The sequence below is a fragment of the Salvelinus fontinalis genome, chromosome 7, assembly GCF_029448725.1.
Source record: "Salvelinus fontinalis isolate EN_2023a chromosome 7, ASM2944872v1, whole genome shotgun sequence".
Taxonomy (NCBI): Eukaryota; Metazoa; Chordata; class Actinopteri; order Salmoniformes; family Salmonidae; genus Salvelinus; species Salvelinus fontinalis.
Genome location: NC_074671.1, coordinates 40,846,007 through 40,869,538, shown reverse-complemented (window position 1 = coordinate 40,869,538; position 23,532 = coordinate 40,846,007). Strand labels below are relative to the sequence as shown.

Below are 23,532 nucleotides of genomic sequence, written 5' to 3'. Positions count from 1 at the left end.
ATTACTGTCTGATATCTCTCCTATCAGAGGCACGGAAGCAGGCTTATTCCTTCTTTCTGAAAAGGAGCAGGGCTTTAGCAAGGCTGAGAGGGGGGGGGAAACAATGGAACATTCACCAGATTTCTCTGGCTGACATCTGAAGTGCTGTCAGTGGGACTGCAAACAAGAGCCCGGTGGCTACAACTAGCACCAGCCGCCCAGCAGGACACAGCGTTCAAAGACAGACTCGGCTCTCTCTGTCTCTGCTCAGGCTCTGAGAAAGAGAGAGGCTAGGGGCCCTCTCGTTGGTAATAACGTAGAGAAGAGGTACGATAGAGGGAAGGAGAGGTTTGATGCTGTCTCTCTCTGCTCAGCCTCTGAAGTTCTCTTCTCTAAGAAAGGGGGATTCACTTTGGGAATAACAGAGGTAGACGTAGAGGACAGGAGTGGAGAGGACAGTATAGGAGAGGAGAGTGATGGAGTGCAGTGGATTAATAGCCTTTAACACAGGAACAAGTATTGTCTGTCTTTGATGCTCGGAGGTTCTTAGGGAAAAAGGGAGAGACGGAAAGACAGAGGAAGAGAAAGGAGTGATATTTAGGACAGGAGGATATAGAGCCTCTCACTCCTTCATAAATCAACCATCAGGCCATCTGGAACACATTTGTATCCTGTCGAAGGAGGTTGTAATTGGGGATGGGCTGTAGCGGTGCTTCCTGGAGAGGTATGTGTGTGTGACACGCACAAAGCATATCGAGGCCGGCAGATACATCTGGGGTGGTTTCTGCGTGTCACATGCTCTCTCTCAGCTCTCCTGCCTCTTCTCACCTCTCCTCTCTCTTGAGGAGAGCATAATTCCACTGAAATGCTTGAGCAACACCAGTAGAATATTAAGAGGAAAGACTCTAGGCAGCATGGGACTAGGATAAGCATTACAGGTGGTTATACAAATGTGCTATAGAGTACTACCCAAATGGACTCCGTAAATGATTCGGCCACAGGACAGGGATTATTACCTGTATCAATGTCACTGTATGTCTGTGGATGGTTTTCAGTTGAAAATATTAAGATCATTTTCCATTAGTTAGTCAACCAAACCCTATTGTCAACTCCTCAACACGGTGAACACAACAAACAAACAAACAACCAATCAAAACCGTCCTTTCTCTGACCTTTGGCTTGTTGCCGTTACCGTCCTGGACCATCTTCCAATCAGATTCATTGTTACTGTATTCCAGTCTGAACTTCTTCATGAACACCTTGTTCTCTCTGTGTTTCCCTCCCTGGATGATGAGTCCTCTCACCAGCTTCTCCTCCCCCAGATCCACCTGCAGATGAATGGAGATGAAACGCCTTATAAGCAGTTCATAGATATGCATGACAAGTCTTATAACGCATTATGACAGAATCATAATGCATTATACCTGCATGCCTTAAGTAAAGCGTTACCGAACTGTTTATTTGCAATGTCATCATACATTTTTCCAAATTCTTTGTACGTGAATGCAGAATATATACTGAAAACCAAAATGTATTGTGATATGTTACTGTATATGAACCAATATTTCATAACCATCAAACCTTTCTCCAATTACAAAGCGATTTAAAAACATAAGAAAAGTCTATTGTAGGTGATCTAACCTGTAGCCACTCTGAGGTGAAGGGCTGGGGCTGGGGAAGCAGGGTCCACCCGGAGCGGCTGGTCAGCAGGCGGGCGTTCTCAGGAACCCAGCTCCGGTCAGTGTGGGACGAAGCTGTGATCTGGGCATCTGTGATCAGACCTGATACCATGCCCAGCATGCCCGAACATGGGTACTCTGAGAGAGTGAGAGGGAGAAAGAGAGGGGTTAACAGAAGTATTTCATTGAGCAAGAGGTGATTTGAGAGAGTACCTGATGGGATATAAATATAGCAATAAATGATTTGTATCAGCACCCAGAGAAGGTTGTTCTTCATGGTTTACGTGTTTAAGGGGGAAAGACGGGTATGAAATGAATGATTGAGACAGTGAGTTATAGCGATGAATAGGGATGGTGTGAGAAACAGTTTCTCTGATGCATCCACCTCTCTAGACATTTCTCTCTCTCCCTCTCTCTCTCTCTCACACACACTCTACCTCTCTCCTGACGTCTTGTATACTAATGTCTCTGCCCACAGCGATTCTCTCCCGGCAGCCAATTAAAACTATCCTCTCCTTTGGCGTTCGTTTCTACCTCTATGCATTCTGGGATTTTCTTTCATCTCTAACCCCCTCCCTCTATGCCCATTCCCCCCTCCCTTTCCTTTTGTCTTCCTATACCTCTGCTCTCATTTAGCATTTGTTCTCAGAGCTTTCATCCTGAATCTGCGTTAGTTCATTTTCACCCCCTTGAGAACCTTGTGCATTCTGCCTTTCATTCTACGTTTCATATGCCCTAACTGCATGCTTCCAGTACCGATTTCACTTTGAGCCGCGCCGTTTCGTTTGCTGGCAGAAATGTTCCGTCAATGAACCCACACACATACAGGCTGGCTGTCTTGTCTGTCTCCTGGCTGGCCATCTCTTCCATTTCCTTCCACTTCATCAAAAGCGTCTGAGTCTGCAGTGACCTGCAGTAACCTTACAATCTGCTCCCAGGGAACGGGATAAAAGCAGAAACATTTTGGAACGTCTGCATCTGTATTGAACTCAGAATAACTCTGCCAACTCAACAGAAAAAGGCTTAATTTCAGTCCTTTCTCTGTCTTTATAGTTATCTGATGTAAGTTCCTGTTCGAATCAGAGAATGAACTAGTCCAAACTAAATTAGAGAGAACTCCATGCTTCCTCAGGACAGGTCCAAACGCTCACTGGGAGATTTGTCATCCATTTGAGGGTTCCCTTTCGTCAGCTGCCAAGAGCCCTGTGAGTGTGATCTCTGATAGTGCCGTGCCAGAGGGAGGCTAAGGCACTCCACTGCAATGGCTCGCACTCTCTCTCTTTGAAGTAGATGGATAAAACAGAGTTGGGGGGGGGGGTTGGGAAGTTTGGGTGATCAGAGCCATCCAAACTGTTGTAATGAGCTGTTAATGCACCTCAGCGGTCTGGTTGGAGATTGTTTGGGAAGGCACGCAGGGCGGACACACCGACCGTGTATATGTGTGTGTGTGTGTGTGTGTGTGTGTGTGTGTGTGTGTGTGTGTGTGTGTGTGTGTGTGTGTGTGTGTGTGTGTGTGTGTGTGTGTGTGTGTGTGTGTGTGTGTGTGTGTGTGGTGGAACGCCACTGTAAGGGGCAGGGTAACCCAGGGTTTGAGTGGAGAATTATCTGGCTAAACACACACATGGGCTTATTTGCCAACAGAACAGCAGAAACTAAGCAGTCAGCAGGGATGAGGTTAATAAGTAGCTGTGTATCTCTGACCGCAGGGCACATCTCACATGTGCAAATACCAGATGTGATTAGACACAGCCTGAAGGCCCTGCTTTTCTGTGGGCTTAAATTGGGACACATTTTTGTATCTCATGAAAAGTATTTGTATACTGTCAGTAATCTCATTAAATGATGATTCTCTCTGAATGTATGTGATTATAGGATTGCAAAGTAGACTGGACTGAAAGCTGAAAACAGTTAAAACCCCTTTGACCCGTATGAACACGTGGGTGTGATCATTCTACAGTGGTCCCTGCAGCATATGCTCTAACCGGTGTGATTAGAACACTTCATTGGAACGTCTAGTTACGATTGACGCAACAGTCAGCGTTTGAGCAAACCACCGTTTTTTCACAGAAACATTTTGCACGAACACAGTCTTTACAAGGTTATATCCTCAATGTGAACAGTTTATTTCTTCCTAGGTTCTGGCCTTTCTAGGGAGTTTTTCCTAGCCACCGTGCTTCTACACCTGCATTGCTTGCTGTTTGGGGTTTTAGGCTGTGTTTCTGTACAGCACTTTGTGACATCAGCTGATGTAAGAAGTGCTTTATAAATACATTTGATTGATTTCTGTGTGCAATTCTGTATGCAGTTCAGACGGACACAGAAGTAGCAACTGCATAACACTTTTGTCATCCAAATCAGAAAATGTAGGCTACATTAGTCTTAGCACTAACTGAGTAAAAGGGTGAGCTAACACAAGCGGTCATATTTAGCCAACTCTCAGCTAATAGTAATCATACAACGGGTGGGTTTAATCCTGAATGCTGATTGGTTATAAACCGCATTCCAGCCGGTGTCTATTCCACAAGTTTCCACCGGCTAAGTCTATGACATTAAAATGCCTATTTACTCTGTTCTGACTGCACAATCCACTGTCTCATCAGCCCAGCCAAGCAATTTATTTTATTTATTTTATTTGTCCGTTATTTTACCAGGTAAGTTGATTGAGAACACATTCTCATTTGCAGCAACGACCAGGGGAATAGTTACAGGGGAGAGGAGGGGGATGAGTGAGCCAATTGTAAACTGGGGATTATTAGGTGACCATGATGGTTGAGGGCCAGATTGGGAATTTAGCCAGGACACCGGGGTTAACACCCCTACTCTTACGATAAGTGCCATGGGATCTTTAATGACCTCAGAGAGTCAGGACACCCGTTTGACGTCCCATCCGAAAGACGGCACCCTACACAGAGCTGTGTCCCCAATCACTGCCCTGGGGCATTAGGATCTTTGTTTAGACCAGAGGAAAGAGTGCCTCCTACTGGCCCTCCAACACCACTTCCAGCAGCATCTGGTCTCCCATCCAGGGACTGACCAGGACCAACCCTGCTTAGCTTCAGAAGCAAGCCAGCAGTGGTATGCAGGGTGGTATGCTGCTGGCTAAAATGTAAAATTATGAACTTGATCTCCACTATAAAAGGCATCTAGACATTATCTCACATTTCTTTTAGACAAACATTTCATTTTCAACAGCGGAGATTTGTATAAATCATGCTGTCTTTCCGACATTTGCAGCATTGTTTCAATATTCAAATTCGATCTCCAGTTGTCCCATATTAATGAACGTGTCGGGATCAGACAGACAGGCAGGCAGTGCTTCTCAACCAGTCGAAGTCATGAATCAGCAGGCATCATTTTTATGGATATATGCAAAGAAATGTCTATTGAAAAAGATCAAACGAAACGAAAGTGCAGCTAGTTTGCCGTCTTTCCAGCTTCAGTTTGAAGTGATTGTGTTAGCTGTGTTATTGGCTATCTCCTCTGAACAACAGTGTCCTGATGAGTGAGCACATTTTCTATGCCAGGCGAAATCGTGCCTCATTAGCTTATTGTTATGGATGCATCCAAATGAATGTCTCTAGAAAACAGCTTAAACAAATGCAAATGTGGCTACTTTGCTATTATTCTGGCTGCACTTTTAGACGTGACCGTAGTTGGCTAGCCAGCAAGCAAGTGATAAGAGCGTTGCCAGCCAGTATGGCAATGGAACACTCAGAAGGACTGGGTCGCGTCCATAGATACAGAACAAAACGACTGAACGACTGGGTCACGGCTCTAGCAACCGAATCGATAGAACGAACGACCAGCCGGGTTGATTAGCAACCCTAGATTTGTGTCTAGACTATATCTTGTGGAAGGATGAAATAGTATGAATAAATTAATACAAATAAAATGTTTAATGAAAATATGTCAATTATTATTTGAATATGTTGGTAATCCGTTGTATAGAAGTGATAATGCCCTCGAAGCCGGTGTTTGGAGGATATATTGGCATGGTTTGTCTCAACTTCGTCTCGGGCCTACCAACACCGTGCCAATTTATCTTCCAAACACCAGCTTCTTGGGCATTATCACTTAATTATAAGATTGGTTGTTTGGATACTGGATGACGATTGGACGAGCAACGTTCCATGCCGTGCTGTAATGCCTGCTAATCTGAAAATTATCACTGCGCCTCAATAAGAATAAATTGTTCACGTTGCTGTCCGAATCATCTTTTTTATTTATCTCAACTTGAACATTATTTTCCCCTTGCTTCCAGCCTAGCATTTAGTTTGGTACATTGGGGGTTATAATCCTCGCTGTCTGCCTGTCCGACCTTTTGAATTTCAAATGATGTATTATCAGAGTGAACAGTGCCCAGACGAGAAGAGACAACTTTTTCTGAGTCAGTCGAAATCAGGCAACAAACGTCATTATCATGGACATATCCAAGTAAATGCCAATTGAAATGCAGCTAGTGTACTGTTATTCCAGGTTCAATGTTTGACGTGACTGAATTAGCTGCAGTTAGCTAGCTAACTAGCAAGTGACAAGAACGTTTTTCTTTGTCAACAAAAGATAAGAAGAGGTGACAAGTTGAGTTGGGTTTGTTTGCAGTATGCATGTTGAAGGAGAAGGGGGTGTGTCATCTACCATTATTCACTTCCCATCATTCATTTCCGGAAAGATGAGTGAACAATCCCTTTACCTCGTTTTGCTATAACATCTTTGCTCTGACAGACGTTTACATTAAACGTGTCCATTACAATCTATGCAAGAATTGGAATGCATGATTTGTCACCAGTACTTGAAAACGTGAATAAAACAGTAAATAAAGAAATGATTACCACACAAACCATTTTCTAATAGTGATTTATTGATACAAGTGGCCCATGCCATTGTTATGATGCCGATGATTTGTCGCCACAGATGGTTTGTTTACATTTTTACTGTTGTGGCTAGATGGAGTAGCTAGGCCTACAACAGCTCTATCTAGTGGTCGTGTCAGTGACAACAGTTGTTGACAACTAGCATTGTAGCTAAGCCTTGCCCCTAACTCTTATCCTAAGCTAAACCTCATTCTCTTAACCTCCTATGTCAATTCACCTAACCTTCTGCATTAGTTCCTAACTTGCCACGTTAATGATCCTAACCTGCTATGTAAACAAACAACCTGTGGAGATTGTATCACCACACCGGCAGCCAATCACGTCAACTGACACTCTGATCATTGTTGTTGTTTATGTAGCCTATGTAGCTAGTGGGCTAAGCTGTAGCATTAGACATGTCTTTCAAAAAGAGACAGCTCACAAATGCAGACATTTTTTTGATTTTTGTCAATTTTAACAATGATTATTTTTTGGGTGATGTAGGCAGACCAACATTGGGTGAAGTACAGTAGGTCTACAGTAGCTGGAAGGCCTCCAGCCATTTCACCCCTCCTGGCCCTGCTCTTGGTTTTGATGAGACCCAGTCTTGAGTGCAAAGCCCCTTTCTTTTGCAATTGGACATACAGTTCAAATACAGTTCCATTATGCAATTGTATTGACAATATCTCACCCACCTCCCCACTACCTCATCATCGTCTCCACTCCCTCATCCTCCCTACTCCCTCTTCAAACAGTATGTTGCTAGCATACAAAGCTGTCCTCAATCTTCAGCACAAAAGATGTTCAGTTCCAGTTATGTTGGCAAGTTATGTTCAATACTGTGTGTGTCGTTTCTGAAATACAGAATAAAGAGGAATTATTAGTAATTACAATACAATATCAGGATATAGCAATAAAACACTATTACAAGGTACATAATAACTTTAGAGCTCCACAAGGGGGAAGGGCATAGCTATGCAGGTCAAATACAGGCCAATTCAATGGTTATGATAAGGCCAGCCTGGGTAACTTCAGGATACAACAGAAGTTTTGCATACGCACCCTTCACAGGGTAGGCATTCCCTAACGGAAATATGCAAATAAATGCTAGAACGCGCCAATAGATTCTTACTAGCTCATGCTTGGCTCTGCCCACCTCCTTACTTTTTCTGCCCACTATGATTAATTTGCTCCCATTGGAAATGACAGGCGCTGGTCTATCTTGGGCTGGTTATAAACATCTTTGCCATTAGCATCAGCATTGTTTTACAGAACTAATAGAAAAATGTAACTACATAAGCACAATTGAGTATAACACCATAAAGGTTATGAAATCAGTACCTTGCTTGTCCGTGGCTGTAAAGGAATACACACAGAATACATTATGCGCCACACATAAATACGGTGTGCTACAGTAGAAATTACAAAACACAATATACAGAAACTGCATTATGATAAAGTAATAAGGCACTTACTTTGATACGAACACACATAGTAATTATTAGTAAGGAAAACAACAATAAAGGCAATATGAGCGCCATCTGGAAAATGCACCAGGGTGAAAAAGTTTGGGCAGGTTCTGTTCTGACTGGAAATGTGGAAATGTCTGCATACTTGACCTAGGGAAACACTGGTAAAATGCTTGGGCCATTGGGCTCTCAATGAAAAGAGAAGTTTGTCCGCCTCATCTAGTTAATCCTTGCCTTACATCGGCATAGCACGCCTCAAACGTAAGTTGTCCGCCACAGTGAAATGGGCTATTTCTATGTGAATTAATGAGGAGGAGGAACGCACATCATTTCAAACTGTTGTAAAATATATAAGTTGAAAGATAGCCTATAGATAATTAGCAGGCAGCGTGCCTTGGTTTTTACTGGCAGTGGGGGTTAACTGTCCTGTTACCTAAGAATCCAAATTTTGGAACAATAACCATGTTTTTATGTGAGTTTTATTTTATTTCACCTTTATTTAACCAGGTAGGCTAGTTGAGAAGAAGTTCTCATTTGCAACTGTGACCTGGCCAAGATAAAGCAAAGCAGTTTGACACATACAACAACACAGAGTTACACATGGAAAACAAACATACAATCAATAACACAGTAGAAAAAATCTATATACAGCATGCGTAGAGCAAAGTCATACCGTATTGAAAAAAAGTCACGACAGCTCTGTGGAAACAGGAAGTTTCGGTACAATTTTATAAATGCCGACAGATCATTTGTTTGTTCTACATTGTGGGATCTTTTTGTGTCTGTAAAATTAATTATGCGAGAAATGGCGATGGAAACGCCTTTATGCGCAAATATTGATATAATAACCATCATATCGAAGTAAACTTGGAGTCAAGCAATGATATGGTGTGTGGTTCTCCCACTATGACTCAGGAAACGGAGCAGTTTATTAGGCTACAGATGAAATAAGTTATGATGAATTTCACAGGGTGGTGAAAGTGCACTGTGATCTTGATTAGCCTTTCCAAGGTGTGTGTGTATGTAATAATAATCTCATCATGTAGACTAGCCTACCTGCAGAGCCTACCCACACTGTATCTGCAATCTGTTGGCTGGCGCACATGCCAAGACCAGAGCAGGCACATTTGCTATTTAAAGCAACCGTTTTTTTTGGACAAAAATATCGGTAGAGTTGAAAGGAGGATGGAAATATATTGAACTTTACATTTTTATTCAGTACATGAAAACTTAAGCGAAAAAAAATATTTTGTGTGCACTACATCATCACGCACTGATTTTTACCCACAAAAAGTGCAATTGGTGAAAACACACCACTGGTGGGAAAATTGGCATATTTTCTTAATGCGGATTCTAGAGTATTTGCATGAAAATCTGTTGCCAGTTGGAAGGAAATCTAGCTACCGAACAAATTCAGAAATCACGGGCATAAGAATATATACTTGGAACCTTCTCAAACCTGACTTGAGCATTACAAGATTCCCCCCCCCCCCACCCCACCCCACCCCCCTCCGCTCTCTGAGAGCCTGCAGAACATCCCAGCTGGCAGCATGATCAGAGTGGTGTACTGCCTGCCGCAGGCTTATGACGGCACATAGGGGCCCTGTAGCACTCCCTGCTCCTGTGATGTGTCTGCAGTGTGGTCTTTGTGTCTGTGTGTCTGTAGTGCGGTCTGGTCGCAAGCCCAAACCCTCTCCAGCTATGTGCCAGCACCGCACCGTCCTCGGCTCTGCCACAGATACACATATATGTAGATACACACACACAAACACATGCACAAACACTCAAACACATAGAGACGCATGCACATAAAAGGCACAGCCTCTCACACACACTAACAAGCGCAAATACTAATAAACATTCAAAAGCAAGAGAACATAGACAGACTTGCAAACAAACAAATTCACACACATGAAAAAGAACCCCACACACACATAAATCCTTCCACATGCCCATAAAAGAAATGCATGACAAAAAGAGAAGTGACGATATGAACCCAGCCACAATCAAAGCCTTGCAGTGGGTGGAAAGGTTCCAACATCACACTGATGAGGATCACTGCAGCGGGAGACTGAGGCTAGGGGGGTTGGGGAGGGGGGAACAGGAAGGTGGACCAAAGCCATGGAGGTGGTGTGTGTGTGTGTGTGTGTGTGTGTGTGTGTGTGTGTGTGTGTGTGTGTGTGTGTGTGTGTGTGTGTGTGTGTGTGTGTGTGTGTGTGTGTGTGTGTGTGTCTCAACGCAGTAGAAGCAGCAGCACTCAGCTAGGGGAAGGCGCTCTACTGGCCTCCGCTCCAAGAGCTCTGCCTGCCTGCTGGCTGTTGAAGTCATCCATATTGAATGAGGTACATTCAAACATCAGGTAACATAAATACGTAATCCCCTTCATGTGCCTCTCCTTCATAATGCAGAAGGCAGCACTTGCCTCAGAGTAAACCTTCTCTCACTGGGCTCTCACTGCTGTGAGAGAGTAAACCATTTCAGCTAAGACAAGCAGGAAAACATCAACCTGGTAGGTTACATGAGAGACGAAAGGCCTAAACAAATCCCAAAGGAGCCCTGTGCAAAAAATATATCACTTACTCATTTTGCCAAAAAATAAAATCGAGTAAATAAAATATCATCAACAGTCAGTGACTTGCATGCATTTGAATATTGTTTTGCCATTTGGGTGGCAAACTAACATCGCTAAGTAGAGTCTGGTCTGCCAGTGCCAGACAGTGTGAAACACTGAGATTTCTATGGTACTGACCTGATATCTTACAGCCGTACACCTCGAAGCGCAGAGCGATGCCCATTTCCCAGGCAACGGGCCGGACCCGGACGAAGCGGGTGAGAGTGGGTTTGGGAAGCATCGTCCTGGCAACATCAGTAGGGTTGGTGTTCCCTTGGAAAACCTGGGATGGAGACAAGAAGTTGTTAATTATTCACAGTTTGTTTATGATGTAGATTCACCAGGAAAGAGGCCTACTTGGCCAACTGAGGCCCGGGCCTCGTATCACACAGTTTCCCACACAGCATAGGGACAGTATATTGTAATTTATTTGAATGGCCACATTAAATATTTGACTTGTAACACTGCTGCAGAAAGCAACACAGGAATTCAATCTTCTATCCTACAGTTTTACCACCAAAATGAGGTACCACCAAACGGAGTGTTAATGAAATGTCAACTAAACTAATACATACAGGTAATACATGTTTTCCAGAGAGGACAGACACAGATGAGTGTATAGTACAGCACAGTGCCCTTTCTGCTACTCCATCAGTGATCTGAACATCTTTCCGCTACTCCATCAGTTATCTGAACAACTTTTATTACAAGCACGCGCACACACACACAGGCACGGACACACACACAGGCACGGACACACACACAGGCACGGACACACGCACACACACACACACACATATATACATACATACAGCTATGTCTTGCTACACTTGTGAGGACTTTTTGGAGACCAACAATTGATTCCCATTGAAAATACTATTTTTCATACCCCTAACCTTAAGCCCCAAACCTAACCTTAACTCCTAACCCATAAACCTAACCCCTAACCCTAATTCTAGCCCTAACCCAAAAATAGTATTCTCTGAATTGTAGTTGGTTTACTATTCTTGTGTGGACTTCTGGTACTCACAAGCATAGTAAAACGTGTACACACACACACACACACACACACACACACACACACACACACACACACACACACACACACACACACACACACACACACACACACACACACACACACACACACACACACACACACACACACACACATTTGGTGGGACCTCTCTGACTGAGTGACTCTGTACTCTGTAGACGTCCAGTGGTACTGTGGTGTTAACCCCGTGGGAGAATAGTGCTAGCCAATCATTAGCAGTGGGTTGCTTGGCAGTAAACCTAATCTTGGCTGAAGTGTATGAGACAAATGAGATAAAATGTCAGCAGGCAGGGCCAATGGAACCTTAAGTCCATCTAAGAGCCGTCCTCTCCCCGTCCCTATCCTCACTTCCCTGTCCCTATCCTCACTTCCCTGTCCTTATCCTCACTTCCCTGTCCCTACTTCCCACTCCTGGTTCCCTATAGATAATAGTCATCAACTGAGTAACGGAAGTAAGGAATGGCAGAACAAAGAGTTATCCACTCTCTTAAATGTCAGGCTGGTCAGATATTCTCTCTCTCTGTCGCATTACCTGGCTTTTTCCAGCTAGCTAGCGCCATCACCATCCCGCTAAAGCGCCAAACTGCGGGCTCAGCACCTAGTAAATGGGACCCACTCCTCACAAAAGCACTTTAGAGGCCGGAACAGAGAAACATGGTTTTCCACATCACATTTAAGCACCCGGTGCTTTAAAAAAAGAACTGTATACTTTGGAGAGGTCTTGAAAAAATTGGGCCTGAGAGGGGTGGTGGGTAGGGTACACACACACACACAAGCACAAAAAGTGCTACTTTGGTTGCTATTTGAGGAAAATGTTGCTGTCCTTGACAAACACACACACACACAATGGTGACTGTTTACAGGTTCCACAGATCCTTAGACTGGTCAAACTAACATCTTGATGGCCCTGTGGAGTGTGAACACCCAGAGCGATGTTTACAGATGGAGAGCCTGCTGGTCTGTTTCACAGGCTGATCGCTGATCGCTGATCGGTTAGTAACGCTCGGGTTGATTCTCTCTCTCTCTTTCACTATTAGCCACCTCTACCAGCTGCTCAAACATGGAACCTCTCCTCTCTCCATCCAGTAATCTTTTTCTTTCTCTCTCCCTACTCGCCATTCCATTCATCCATCTCACTCCTGGTTTATTAAAGCCTTTAATAACCCCTTTCCTTCTTCAGAAAAATACCAGAGCCTGACACACAGTAAACAATGACTTCATCCAGCCCTCACTAAATGACTACGACCTATATACCAGGCGGTGTCAGAGGAAGGCCCAAAAAATTGTCAAAGGCTCCAGTCACCCAAGTCATAGACTGTTCTCTATGCTACCGCACGGCAACCGCTATCAGAGCGCCAAGTCTAGGTCCAAAATGCTCCTTAACAGCTTCTATCCTCAAGCTAGAAGACTGCTGAACAATTAATCAAATGGCCACCCGGACTATTTACATTGCCCCCCCCCCCCCCCCCCCCCGCTTGCTGTTTATTATCTATGCATAGTCACTTTACCCCTACCTACATGTAAAAAAAATCCCTTGACTAACCTGTATCCCCATTATTGTTATTTTGTGTTACTTTTTATTTTTCATTTTATTTTGAAAATATTTTCTTAACTCTATTTCTTGAACTACATTGTTTGTTAACGGCTTGTAAGTAAGCATTTCACGATAAGGTCTACACCTGTTGCATTTGGCTCTTGTGACAAATCTAATTTGATTTGACGACTGTAGTCTCTTTAAAAGACAGAGAGTAGTACGGCACTTTAAATACAGTCTCTCTCACACAATGTTGTGTGTATTAGCATACCACGCTAAGCACATAATATTATAGTGGGAACATCTTTGTTACACAAAGACAGAACAGAACACAAACCAGACCAGGCCAGGGGCATTCCCTTTTTTTGAGGTATGGTGTGGCTGAGACAGAGATCCAAGCTAATATTAAGGAGGAGACCACAATTCAACTCTGGCTGACTGTTCGTTTACATATGACTGGCTATTTGAAGTACTGGGTCTGGTTGGCCATGTCTTCTGCTTTTGATATACTATCCTATTAGTACTGCTACTTCTGCAGTAACACACACAGTGCTGAAGTATAAGAAAAGTCTATGACCTCATGACACCATGCAATCTTAGAGGTGGGCAGTGGGGTACAGAGTGGGTGAGGAGTAATCTCTCTTACCTTCTGTTTTGACCCCTCCTTTAGTGTGATCCAGTCTTCTCCGTTAGAGCTGACATCAACCTTGTAGGACTTGATCCAGTAGGTTTTCCTGGTCTCCTGGGAAACGGCCCCCTGTGTTCCGATGGCAGACACAAACCGAAGGAAACCCAAGTCCACCTGAGGAGAGAGGGAACGGTCAGTAAAGTTCAATTCAAACTTTGTCTTTCTCATTAGGGAACTTCTTGTGTGGAATAGTACAGAGCATACAGAAATACTGTACTTCCAGTATAAAGAGAAACTGTACTGCATGTTCCAAATACTGACGATATAAAATAGTTATTGGAAAGCACCTTTAGCCCACACCTCATCAAACTATGACTGAAATGTAATAAACAGCAGAAGTACGGAATGATATTCTATTGATAAAAAAGGACACTGGATGAAATCTTAATTTCCTGTGATGTGAAGAGCTTATTTGATAAAAGTGAATATTGAATGGAATGGAGTCTCCTCATATTCAAAACAGAAAAAAAGCCGATATTAGATTGAATTTCAAATAGTATAAGGCTGCGTTAAAAAAAATGGAGCTTCATAAATAATCGTGATCTGCTGTAACATTACTGATTTGTTATTATATTTTTACGAGCCGACTGCCAGACTGGGGGAACAGGGCCAAGAGGTTATTGGAGAGAAGGGAGTTAGAACAGAGTCAGTAAGGTTGAAAGGACTGTGATGCTGAACAGACTAAAGTGAAGGAGGTTTCCATGCATCAGGGTTTGAGAACGTTTACACTGTTTTCTATCAGAACTATGGACAGTCTCTGTCTCTGTCTGTCTCTGTCAGGAAGAAGCAAACCCATACTCCTGGCACTGCCTCTCCATGTGTTGACTCCTACTCCTCTGAACAACAGGACGTCTCGACCTCAAGCACCCCATCTCCCCATGGATCCCCTTAAATGGACAGATCCATGTCCCATCAAGCTTGTCTATCAGGGCTAAAGTTACAGTAGGGGCTTGAGTCTGGATTGATTAAACAGTTCAGACGTGGACTGTTAGTTACAGTAGCCCCCACTCTGAGAGAGAGAAGACATTATTTCGGCTCGCTGGTCCCTCACGCAAAGAAAGAAAAAGAACACTTGTCCTTTTGGCTTGTCGTCAATCCTCTGGTCTGCCCGTGTGGATGCCACTTAAATCCTGCATCTCATCTCTCTATCCAGAACAGAAGAGAAGGGGAGGAAAGACTGGTGGACGACTGATGAAGGAGAGGAGGGCCCGTGGGAGAAGCCTCCAGTAGCGGAGAGTGAGGTTATGCTGCATTGGTAGCATTTAACGGGCCCTAGTTTGGCTCTCTCCCTCACTCTCTCATTTGACAGGACACACTGATGCTAATGAGTAAAGGATGCATCTCAAATGGCTCCCTATTCCCTATAGTGCACTAATCTGACCAGGGTCCATATGGCTAGTGCACTAAATCGGGAGCCATTTGGTATGCAACCACAGAGAGCCGAGGAGATCAGCCTTTCAATACTAGCTTAAACCAGTTGACTAGAGCACTAGCCAGCTAGCCAGTCAGCACAGGCAGCCCAGGCAGTGCAGGTTAAAGACATCCATACAGCCTTAAACAGTGAAAAGTGCTCCTCTCTCTCTTGCTCCACTGCACATGCTTAACATATCATAGTTAAGACTCAGACTCACATCTGCATATCACAGTGAATACATTGGGTATACATTGTCATTCCTGAATACATTGTAATTTGTCTACTTTACATGCATTCAGATCCAAAAACAAAGGATAAAACCAGATGGGGAGACCATGAATAAAGTCTATATATTACTTACTTTTTGGGGGGAGCCGATGAATGGATGAAGGGAAAAAAAGACAGAGAAAGACAGAATACTTTTGTTCCTGCCTTGGAGCTTAACTGGGTTTACAGAATAAGGCCCAGATTTGTTTTGCCCCATAAACAGAGACAGAATCAAATCCCCTGTTTCAGAGCATTCCTTTTTAATAACAGACGAGTCACAATCCCCATCACATGGCTGGAAGGGAGAGGGGAAGAAAGGAAGAATGTGCCAGTACAGATGGAGAGCGGTCTGGATGGGGGGAAAATGAGAGAGGAGAGGAGAAGAGTAAGGCGAGGCAAGGCAAGTCCTCTTCCTCCTCATCCTCCTCCTCCTCATCAGCTCCTTTTATAGGGGACGGCATGTCATGAGAGTTGCCTCCTGTGCTGCTTCTCGGCTGACCTGAACCAATGACAGAGTGGCTTACTGAGAAGACAAGGTCGAATGGGATGACTTGGCCTTGGATCATCCTTCTGCTTGGCCCCTCATTAGCCATAATGGAATAATGGAATTAGAACGTTACGAGAGTTACGAGCTCTCTCAGTCAGTGACCACCACTAAATGAGAACACTCATGAACACTCATAGTCAGTCAGATAGGCTGTGTCATTGGCTGGCTAAATGGTTCCCTCTGTCTGTGTCTCCTTCACTCTTCTTAGTTATGAGTCAGTGAGCAGTCACCTGATCACAATGTTCTGCTCTGTACCTCCAGACCATGGACTCAGACACACAGAGTTCTGATTCCTGCATCAGGCCCAGTCTGAGCATGTTCAAAAATGCATGGCTAGAAAGAGCAGTACTCTGAGGGTGGGTACAGTGAGGGCCATGAGGAGAGGTGAGGTGAGGAGAAGGAGAGAGGGAGAGCAAAAGAGAAGACAAGACAAGACAAGGAGAGAGAGAGAGGAGAAGAGAGGAGAGAACAGAAGAACAAAAATAACGAAAATAAAACTGAAGAGAGGAGAAGGCGGGCTGCTTTGCTGAGGACCTGAGGATCTAAAGGACAGAGCCTTGTAAGGCTATTCTGTTGTAAGGAGAGAACAGACATACTGGATCAATTTCACAGACATGAGCCTGATAACAGGGCTGTGCTAATGAGAGACATGATTTATTTATGACTCCTTGTTTCAGTCAAAACAGAGCAGAAAAGGGGAACCACGGCAATGCTAACAGACGAGTGTTACAAGGGTCAGTGATACTGGACAGACAAACTAAAATAATAATGGCTGAACATACTGTACACAGTCCAAAACGCATAGGACAAAGAGGGTAATCAGATTCTGTTGGCACTTCTTTAACACAGAGTGTGTTTGTATCTGTGAGTGTGTGCACGGTGTGTGTGTGTGTGTGTGTGTGTGTCTGAGACATGGAAGGCATAGCTCACCCAAACCCCTTAACGCCCCTCAGGATGGGAGAGAAAAGAGTTGGGTGCAGTTGAATCAGTGACGGTAACCTGTAGTGGACTTGTGATATTTGTTGTTTTTTTTCTGACCAAAGAGCGCAGGCGCTCCGAGTCATGCAACTTGGGTCAAGATCTGTTTCTTGCTTTGCTCTTAGGAACAGGGCATCATTGAAAGGAGTGATTTCTGGGGTAGCGTTAAGTGTGGAGTTGAAAATGGAAAATTCCTGGTGTTTGGTGCGACGCAGACCCGGTGGGGAGCGTGGTGAAACATAGGAGTCATTGTCAGCCCTTTTGAGTTTTGAGTTAGAGTCTCTACCAGACAAAGTCATGTTCGGAAGTATCAGTTATCCTGTTGGAGCTTTTGTGCTGACTCCACTGCACTGTTTCAGGTGCAGTGGTCATGTTGCAGCAGTGTGTAGGAAGGAGATTCCAAGATGTGGGAAGTGTGCAGGAGGGCGTGGGACAGAGGATTGTGTATTTTCAGTGGATAAAGTTGTGTGTGTCTACTGTAGGGGTGCTCATATTGCTGGGGATCGGAAGTGTCCAGTGCGAGAGAGGCAGGTTGAAGTGGCCAGAGTCAGAGTAGTGCAGAAGGTGTCGTATGCTGAGGCAGAGAAGTAGCTGGGTGTACTTTTTGTTTATTTTTATGAAAGAGTGGTATGTAGGTGTAGGGTTTTTATTTGTATTTTTATTTTACCTTTACTTATACAGGTTTTTCTCATTGAGATAACACATTTTTTTTCAAGAGAAACCTGGTCCAATAGCAACAGGGGGAACAATGTTTGAGACAAAACAACTTACATACACTAACACAACATTAAACAAAACTATAAACACACATACAGTACAACAAAAACATTTTACGTTAAAAACACGAAAGTCTTGACTAAAAACAGCTGGCCTAAAAACAATGACACTTTTCTATGATATATACATCGATCAAGTGTTTAAACTCCACCAACGAAACTAGATCATCAAATTTTAAAATGTTCAGGAGAGAATTCCAGGACCACGGTGCTAAGTAACTAAAACTATTTCTACCATGACCTGTTCTAATTTTAGATACTGTTTTATTTACCGACCTGACTAAAAAAGAACAGAGCTAAAAAGGCATTTTACACAATATGGCCTTATAAATCAGTGTATACCAGTGTTTAAGCTTACGCAAGGTCAATGACAACCAGCCAACAGTGCTGTAGAGATCACGATGATGTGTTAGACGTTTTTGATTTGTAATGAACCTGAAGGCTGCATGATACACTGAATCAAGTGCTCTCAGGGTAGTGGTTGAGGCCTGCATATATACACTGCTCAAAAAAATAAAGGGAACACTTAAACAACACAATGTAACTCCAAGTCAATCACACTTCTGTGAAATCAAACTGTTTACTTAGGAAGCAACACTGATTGACAATAAATTTCACATGCTGTTGTGCAAATGGAATAGACAAAAGGTGGAAATTATAGGCAATTAGTAAGACACCCCCAAAAAAGGAATGGTTCTGCAGGTGGTGACCACACACCACTTCTCAGTTCCTATGCTTCCTGGCTGATGTTTTGGTCACTTTTGAATGCTGGCGGTGCTTTCACTCTAGTGGTAGCATGAGACGGAGTCTACAACCCACACAAGTGGCTCAGGTAGTGCAGTTCATCCAGCATGACACATCAATGCGAGCTGTGGCAAAAAGGTTTGTTGTGTCTGTCAGCGTAGTGTCCAGAGCATGGAGGCGCTACCAGGAGACAGGCCAGTACATCAGGAGACGTGGAGGAGGCCGTAGGAGGGCAACAACCCAGCAGCAGGACCGCTACCTCCGCCTTTGTGCAAGGAGGTGCACTGCCAGAGCCCTGCAAAATGACCTCCAGCAGGCCACAAATGTGCATGTGTCAGCATATGGTCTCACAAGGGGTCTGAGGATCTCATCTCGGTACCTAATGGCAGTCAGGCTACCTCTGGCGAGCACATGGAGGGCTGTGCGGCCCCACAAAGAAATGCCACCCCACACCATGACTGACCCACTGCCAAACCAGTCATGCTGGAGGATGTTGCAGGCAGCAGAACGTTCTCCACGGCGTCTCCAGACTCTGTCACGTCTGTCACATGTGCTCATGTGCTTAGTGTGAACCTGCTTTCATCTGTGAAGAGCACAGGGCGCCAGTTGCGAATTTGCCAGTCTTGGTGTTCTCTGGCAAATGCCAAACGTCCCCCCTGTGGACGTCGGGCCCTCATACCACCCTCATGGAGTCTGTTTCTGACCGTTTGAGCAGACACATGCACATTTGTGGCCTGCTGGAGGTAATTTTGCAGGGCTCTGGCAGTGCACCTCCTTGCACAAAGGCGGAGGTAGCGGTCCTGCTGCTGGGTTGTTGCCCTCCTACGGCCTCCTCCACGTCTCCTGATGTACTGGCCTGTCTCCTGGTAGCGCCTCCATGCTCTGGACACTACGCTGACAGACACAACAAACCTTTTTGCCACAGCTCGCATTGATGTGTCATGCTGGATGAACTGCACTACCTGAGCCACTTGTGTGGGTTGTAGACTCCGTCTCATGCTACCACTAGAGTGAAAGCACCGCCAGCATTCAAAAGTGACCAAAACATCAGCCAGGAAGCATAGGAACTGAGAAGTGGTGTGTGGTCACCACCTGCAGAACCATTCCTTTTTTGGGGGTGTCTTACTAATTGCCTATAATTTCCACCTTTTGTCTATTCCATTTGCACAACAGCATGTGAAATTTATTGTCAATCAGTGTTGCTTCCTAAGTGGACAGTTTGATTTCACAGAAGTGTGATTGACTTGGAGTTACATTGTGTTGTTTAAGTGTTCCCTTTATTTTTTTGAGCAGTGTATATATAACATCACTAAAATCTAAAACCGCCAGTAATATACATCGTACCAGCTCGTTCCTGGCCTCAAAAGAAAAACAAGCCTCATGCCGGTAATAAAAACCTATTTTCAACTTGAGCTTCCTTATCAAGTTGTCTACATGCACAGTGAAGCTCAGCTTATCATCAACCCACACACCCAAATATTTGTACACTTTAACTTGCTCTATAGTATGTCCAGCCAATGTAGCAATGACATGATTGGGAACATGCCTGGCATTTGAAAATACCATACATTTTGTTTTACCTGAATTTAGAACCAGCTTTAAATCATACAGATTCTGTTGCATGAAGTTAAATGCTCTTTGGGCATTTTCAAAAGCCAAAGATAAACTACTACCAGTTGAATAAAGAACAGTATCATCTGCATAAAAATGAACATCTGCTGTTTCAATAAGATCCCTAATGTTGTTGATATACAAAATGAACAACAGTGGGCCCAAAATAGAACCTTGTGGAACACCTGAGCACACCTCTATGGACACAGATTTACAACCATCCGCCATTACACATTGTGTACGATTTGATAGGTAATTTTTAAACCAATCTAGAGCATGACCAGTAATTCCACAACAGTTTAACCTTTGCACTAACACAGCATGGTCCACGGTGTCAAAAGCCTTCGACATATCATAAAAGACAGACACACAATGTAACTTCTTATCAAGAGCACAGTGGATGTCAGTGGATGTTAGTTGGTGGTGCTATTTTTTTCCTTTTAGAAACAGGAATAATGACGATAATTTCATTTAGGTAGGCCGTGACTGGCCTCACACTAGTACAGTAGGTGGAGGTGTATGCACCTTTTAAGTTGGACGCGATCTGCCAACCAAATCCCAAAGAAGAAGAAGACGTGTTGATAGTCCTTTCTACCGCTGCGTTTTTGAGCCATCGAGAACTAAAAAAGTTTTGCTCCTTTTCTTAACAACATTGATGCCTTGAATTTAGCAGGCACTATCTACAGATCAGTTGGAAAACGTTGTGATGGGCTACTTTCTGCACACACCACAGTCAGTGTGAACCGGAGTGACTTGAGACAACGCTGGCCAAACAAGATGTAGCTACAAACAACATTTTGTTCAATGGTTCCAGTCTGCCGTGAAGTGTTCATCCACCTAATTTAGTCAGAAAGTCATTTTCATTGCAAGTTAAAGCGTACTGTTAGTTAGCTAGCGAACATTAGCTTGCTGGCTCGCTAGCTAACGTTACGTGTATGATCTGTTTAGTAATATTATTCAAATCAAAAATCTATTTGCATTGCTAGTTATAGCCTAATGTTAGCTAGCTAGCTAACATTGAACCTACTTAGTTAGATTTAGCTACTTCCAGATTTATACTACAGCTATGACAATTAGTTTGTATTGGTGGTACAGTAGTAGTATGAGTTGGGGTTATGCTGGTTCATTATTTAGCTAGTTATCTAACAAGCTACATGTCTAATTCAAAAGACTCCAGTTCGCCAGATGATTACATGACCCATCAAGTTAGCCAGGTGTGTCTGGGGAAGATATCGGCCATCTATTGTACAAGTATAAACCATTTCAAATTCCTTATATTAAGCAAACCAGACGGAACAGTTTTGTGGTTTTTTAGATTTACGGATAGCCAGGGGCACACTCCAATACTCAGACACCATTTACAAATGAAGCATTTGTGTTTAGTGAGTCCACCAGACCAGAGGCAGTAGGGATGACCAGAGATGTTCTCTTGATAAGTGTGTGAATTGGACCATTTTCCTGCCAAAATGTAACGCGTACCTTTGGGTGTCAGGGAAAATGTATGGACTAAAAGGTACATTATTTTCTTTAAGAATGTGGTGAAGTAAAAGTACAGGTTGGCAAAAAAATAAATAGTAAAGTAAATTAGTACTTTAAAGTATTTTTTACTTAAGTACTTTATACCACTGCCACTTAGCTACATGCGGATGGGGGGTGGTTTTAGCATTTATTTGACGTCACACCTCAATTTAGACAAGTGTGTCTGGGTAAGTGTCATCTAATAATTAGAAAATATTTATAAAATATTTTTATCTGGACACTTTCTGTTTTTTTTTATATTGCTACTATGCAAATATGCAAGTAACCATTTCACTGTAACGTTTACGCCTTCTGTATCCTGTGCATGTGACAAATTCAGTGTGTGTTTACCAGAGATGGTAATGTGAAGAACAACATGGACTGCACCAAAGTCAGATTAGGATATAAGCCAAGGACTAGATAAAGTGTATATTTACCTAGAGTTTTCCTTATTGTAGGCTACTACTTTTGCCGCCTTTAGTCTTGAAATCTTTGGTTGTTTACTACACTACTCACTCTGTTTAGCACATGGCCTCATGTGAATCCATAAAGAGATGGGTGGGGCTAAGAATGTGTGAACGATGCTGAATAGGTGTCGACAAAGAAAAGCTAGGTGTACCAAAACATTCAAGGGTCATTTATCAACTTTCAAAGCATGATTACTTAACCATTGTTCCTCAACTGCAGTGTATGATATACCATTTTCTAGCTCTGAGTCTCTACTTTTATCCAATGTAAAAAAACATTTCAAATTTTGCTACATAGGACCAAATCCAGGTCACACATCTACAGGGTCACATATCTGCCGGTCACACATCTACAGGGACACACACCCGTTCCCATGAAATACCGCGTCAAAAAATGGCAGGGACCAAATAATGTCTCTTTCTCTTTTTCCTCTGTTTTCTCTATCTTCTTCCTGCTCTTTCTCTCAGGGTTTTTCCCTGTTCCTACTAAAATAATGGTTCTTTCACTTGGTCCACTAGTTTGTGTGTGTGTGTGAGAAAGCTGCCTCTAAGTCATGTGTTTAACAACATGTAAAGAGAGAGAGCAGGCTCCAGTCATTACGCTGAAAAGCAGAAACAGAATTATTGTCGTTGCACAGGCTTTTAAGCCCACAGTTAAACCCGTTGGTCCAATTAGATTAACATAGAGGTTTTCACCACATCAGACATTTTGTGTGTGTGTGTTCCTAGGCTGTGGTGGTTATCACGTTTTGTCAGCCGGTAATTGTCATGCAAATGCCTGACAGTCTCACGGTAATTGACCGTTAATTAACATAAATACTTTTAGCATCTCCAGGCCACCTCCACGCATGTGCACCTTTGGAACATCTACATTTTAAAAGTCTAACAAATCCATTTAATATACATCATCACAATAAATCCATTATTTATTTTAGGCAGGTCTAAAGAAACATTATGATATGAAGAACATTTATTTCAGAAGAATAGAATATAAGTCAGCCTACTGTATGTTATCTAGCTACGCGCCATGCTATAGGCTGTAGGCTAGTTAATTTAGCAGACAAGATATGCTTATAAGTCCCGTGCCATTATCTTATATGATTTTATAGTAAGAATAATATAGTTGAACTTAGCTGAATACAAAAGAAAGGGCCTTTTTCCCATTCTGGATCGAGCACATATGAAGTGGCTATGTTGGGCGTAAAAACGATAATTTGAAACAGGTTATTTATGCTAGATTTAGAGTTATTTGACAACTTTTGTTGTGAATGTTACAAACCTTAGAATGTCTTAGAAATCAAAACATACGGAAAGTATTCAGAGGCCTTGACTTTTTCCACATT

The 23,532-nt window shown here is 43.2% G+C and overlaps 1 protein-coding gene across 1 annotated transcript in view; it reads right to left on the bottom strand.

Annotated features, from left to right (window-relative positions):
* Positions 1–23,532, bottom strand: part of LOC129859473 (neuropilin-1a-like) — a gene marked incomplete at its 5' end in the record, with an annotated part of 74,990 nt that overhangs the window by 13,176 nt on the left and 38,282 nt on the right. Inside the window, 4 exons of the mRNA XM_055929310.1 lie at positions 1,152–1,307; positions 1,621–1,796; positions 10,727–10,871; positions 13,826–13,981. Coding sequence (XP_055785285.1) covers positions 1,152–1,307; positions 1,621–1,796; positions 10,727–10,871; positions 13,826–13,981 — 633 coding nt within the window. The remainder of the gene's footprint in view (positions 1–1,151; positions 1,308–1,620; positions 1,797–10,726; positions 10,872–13,825; positions 13,982–23,532) is intronic.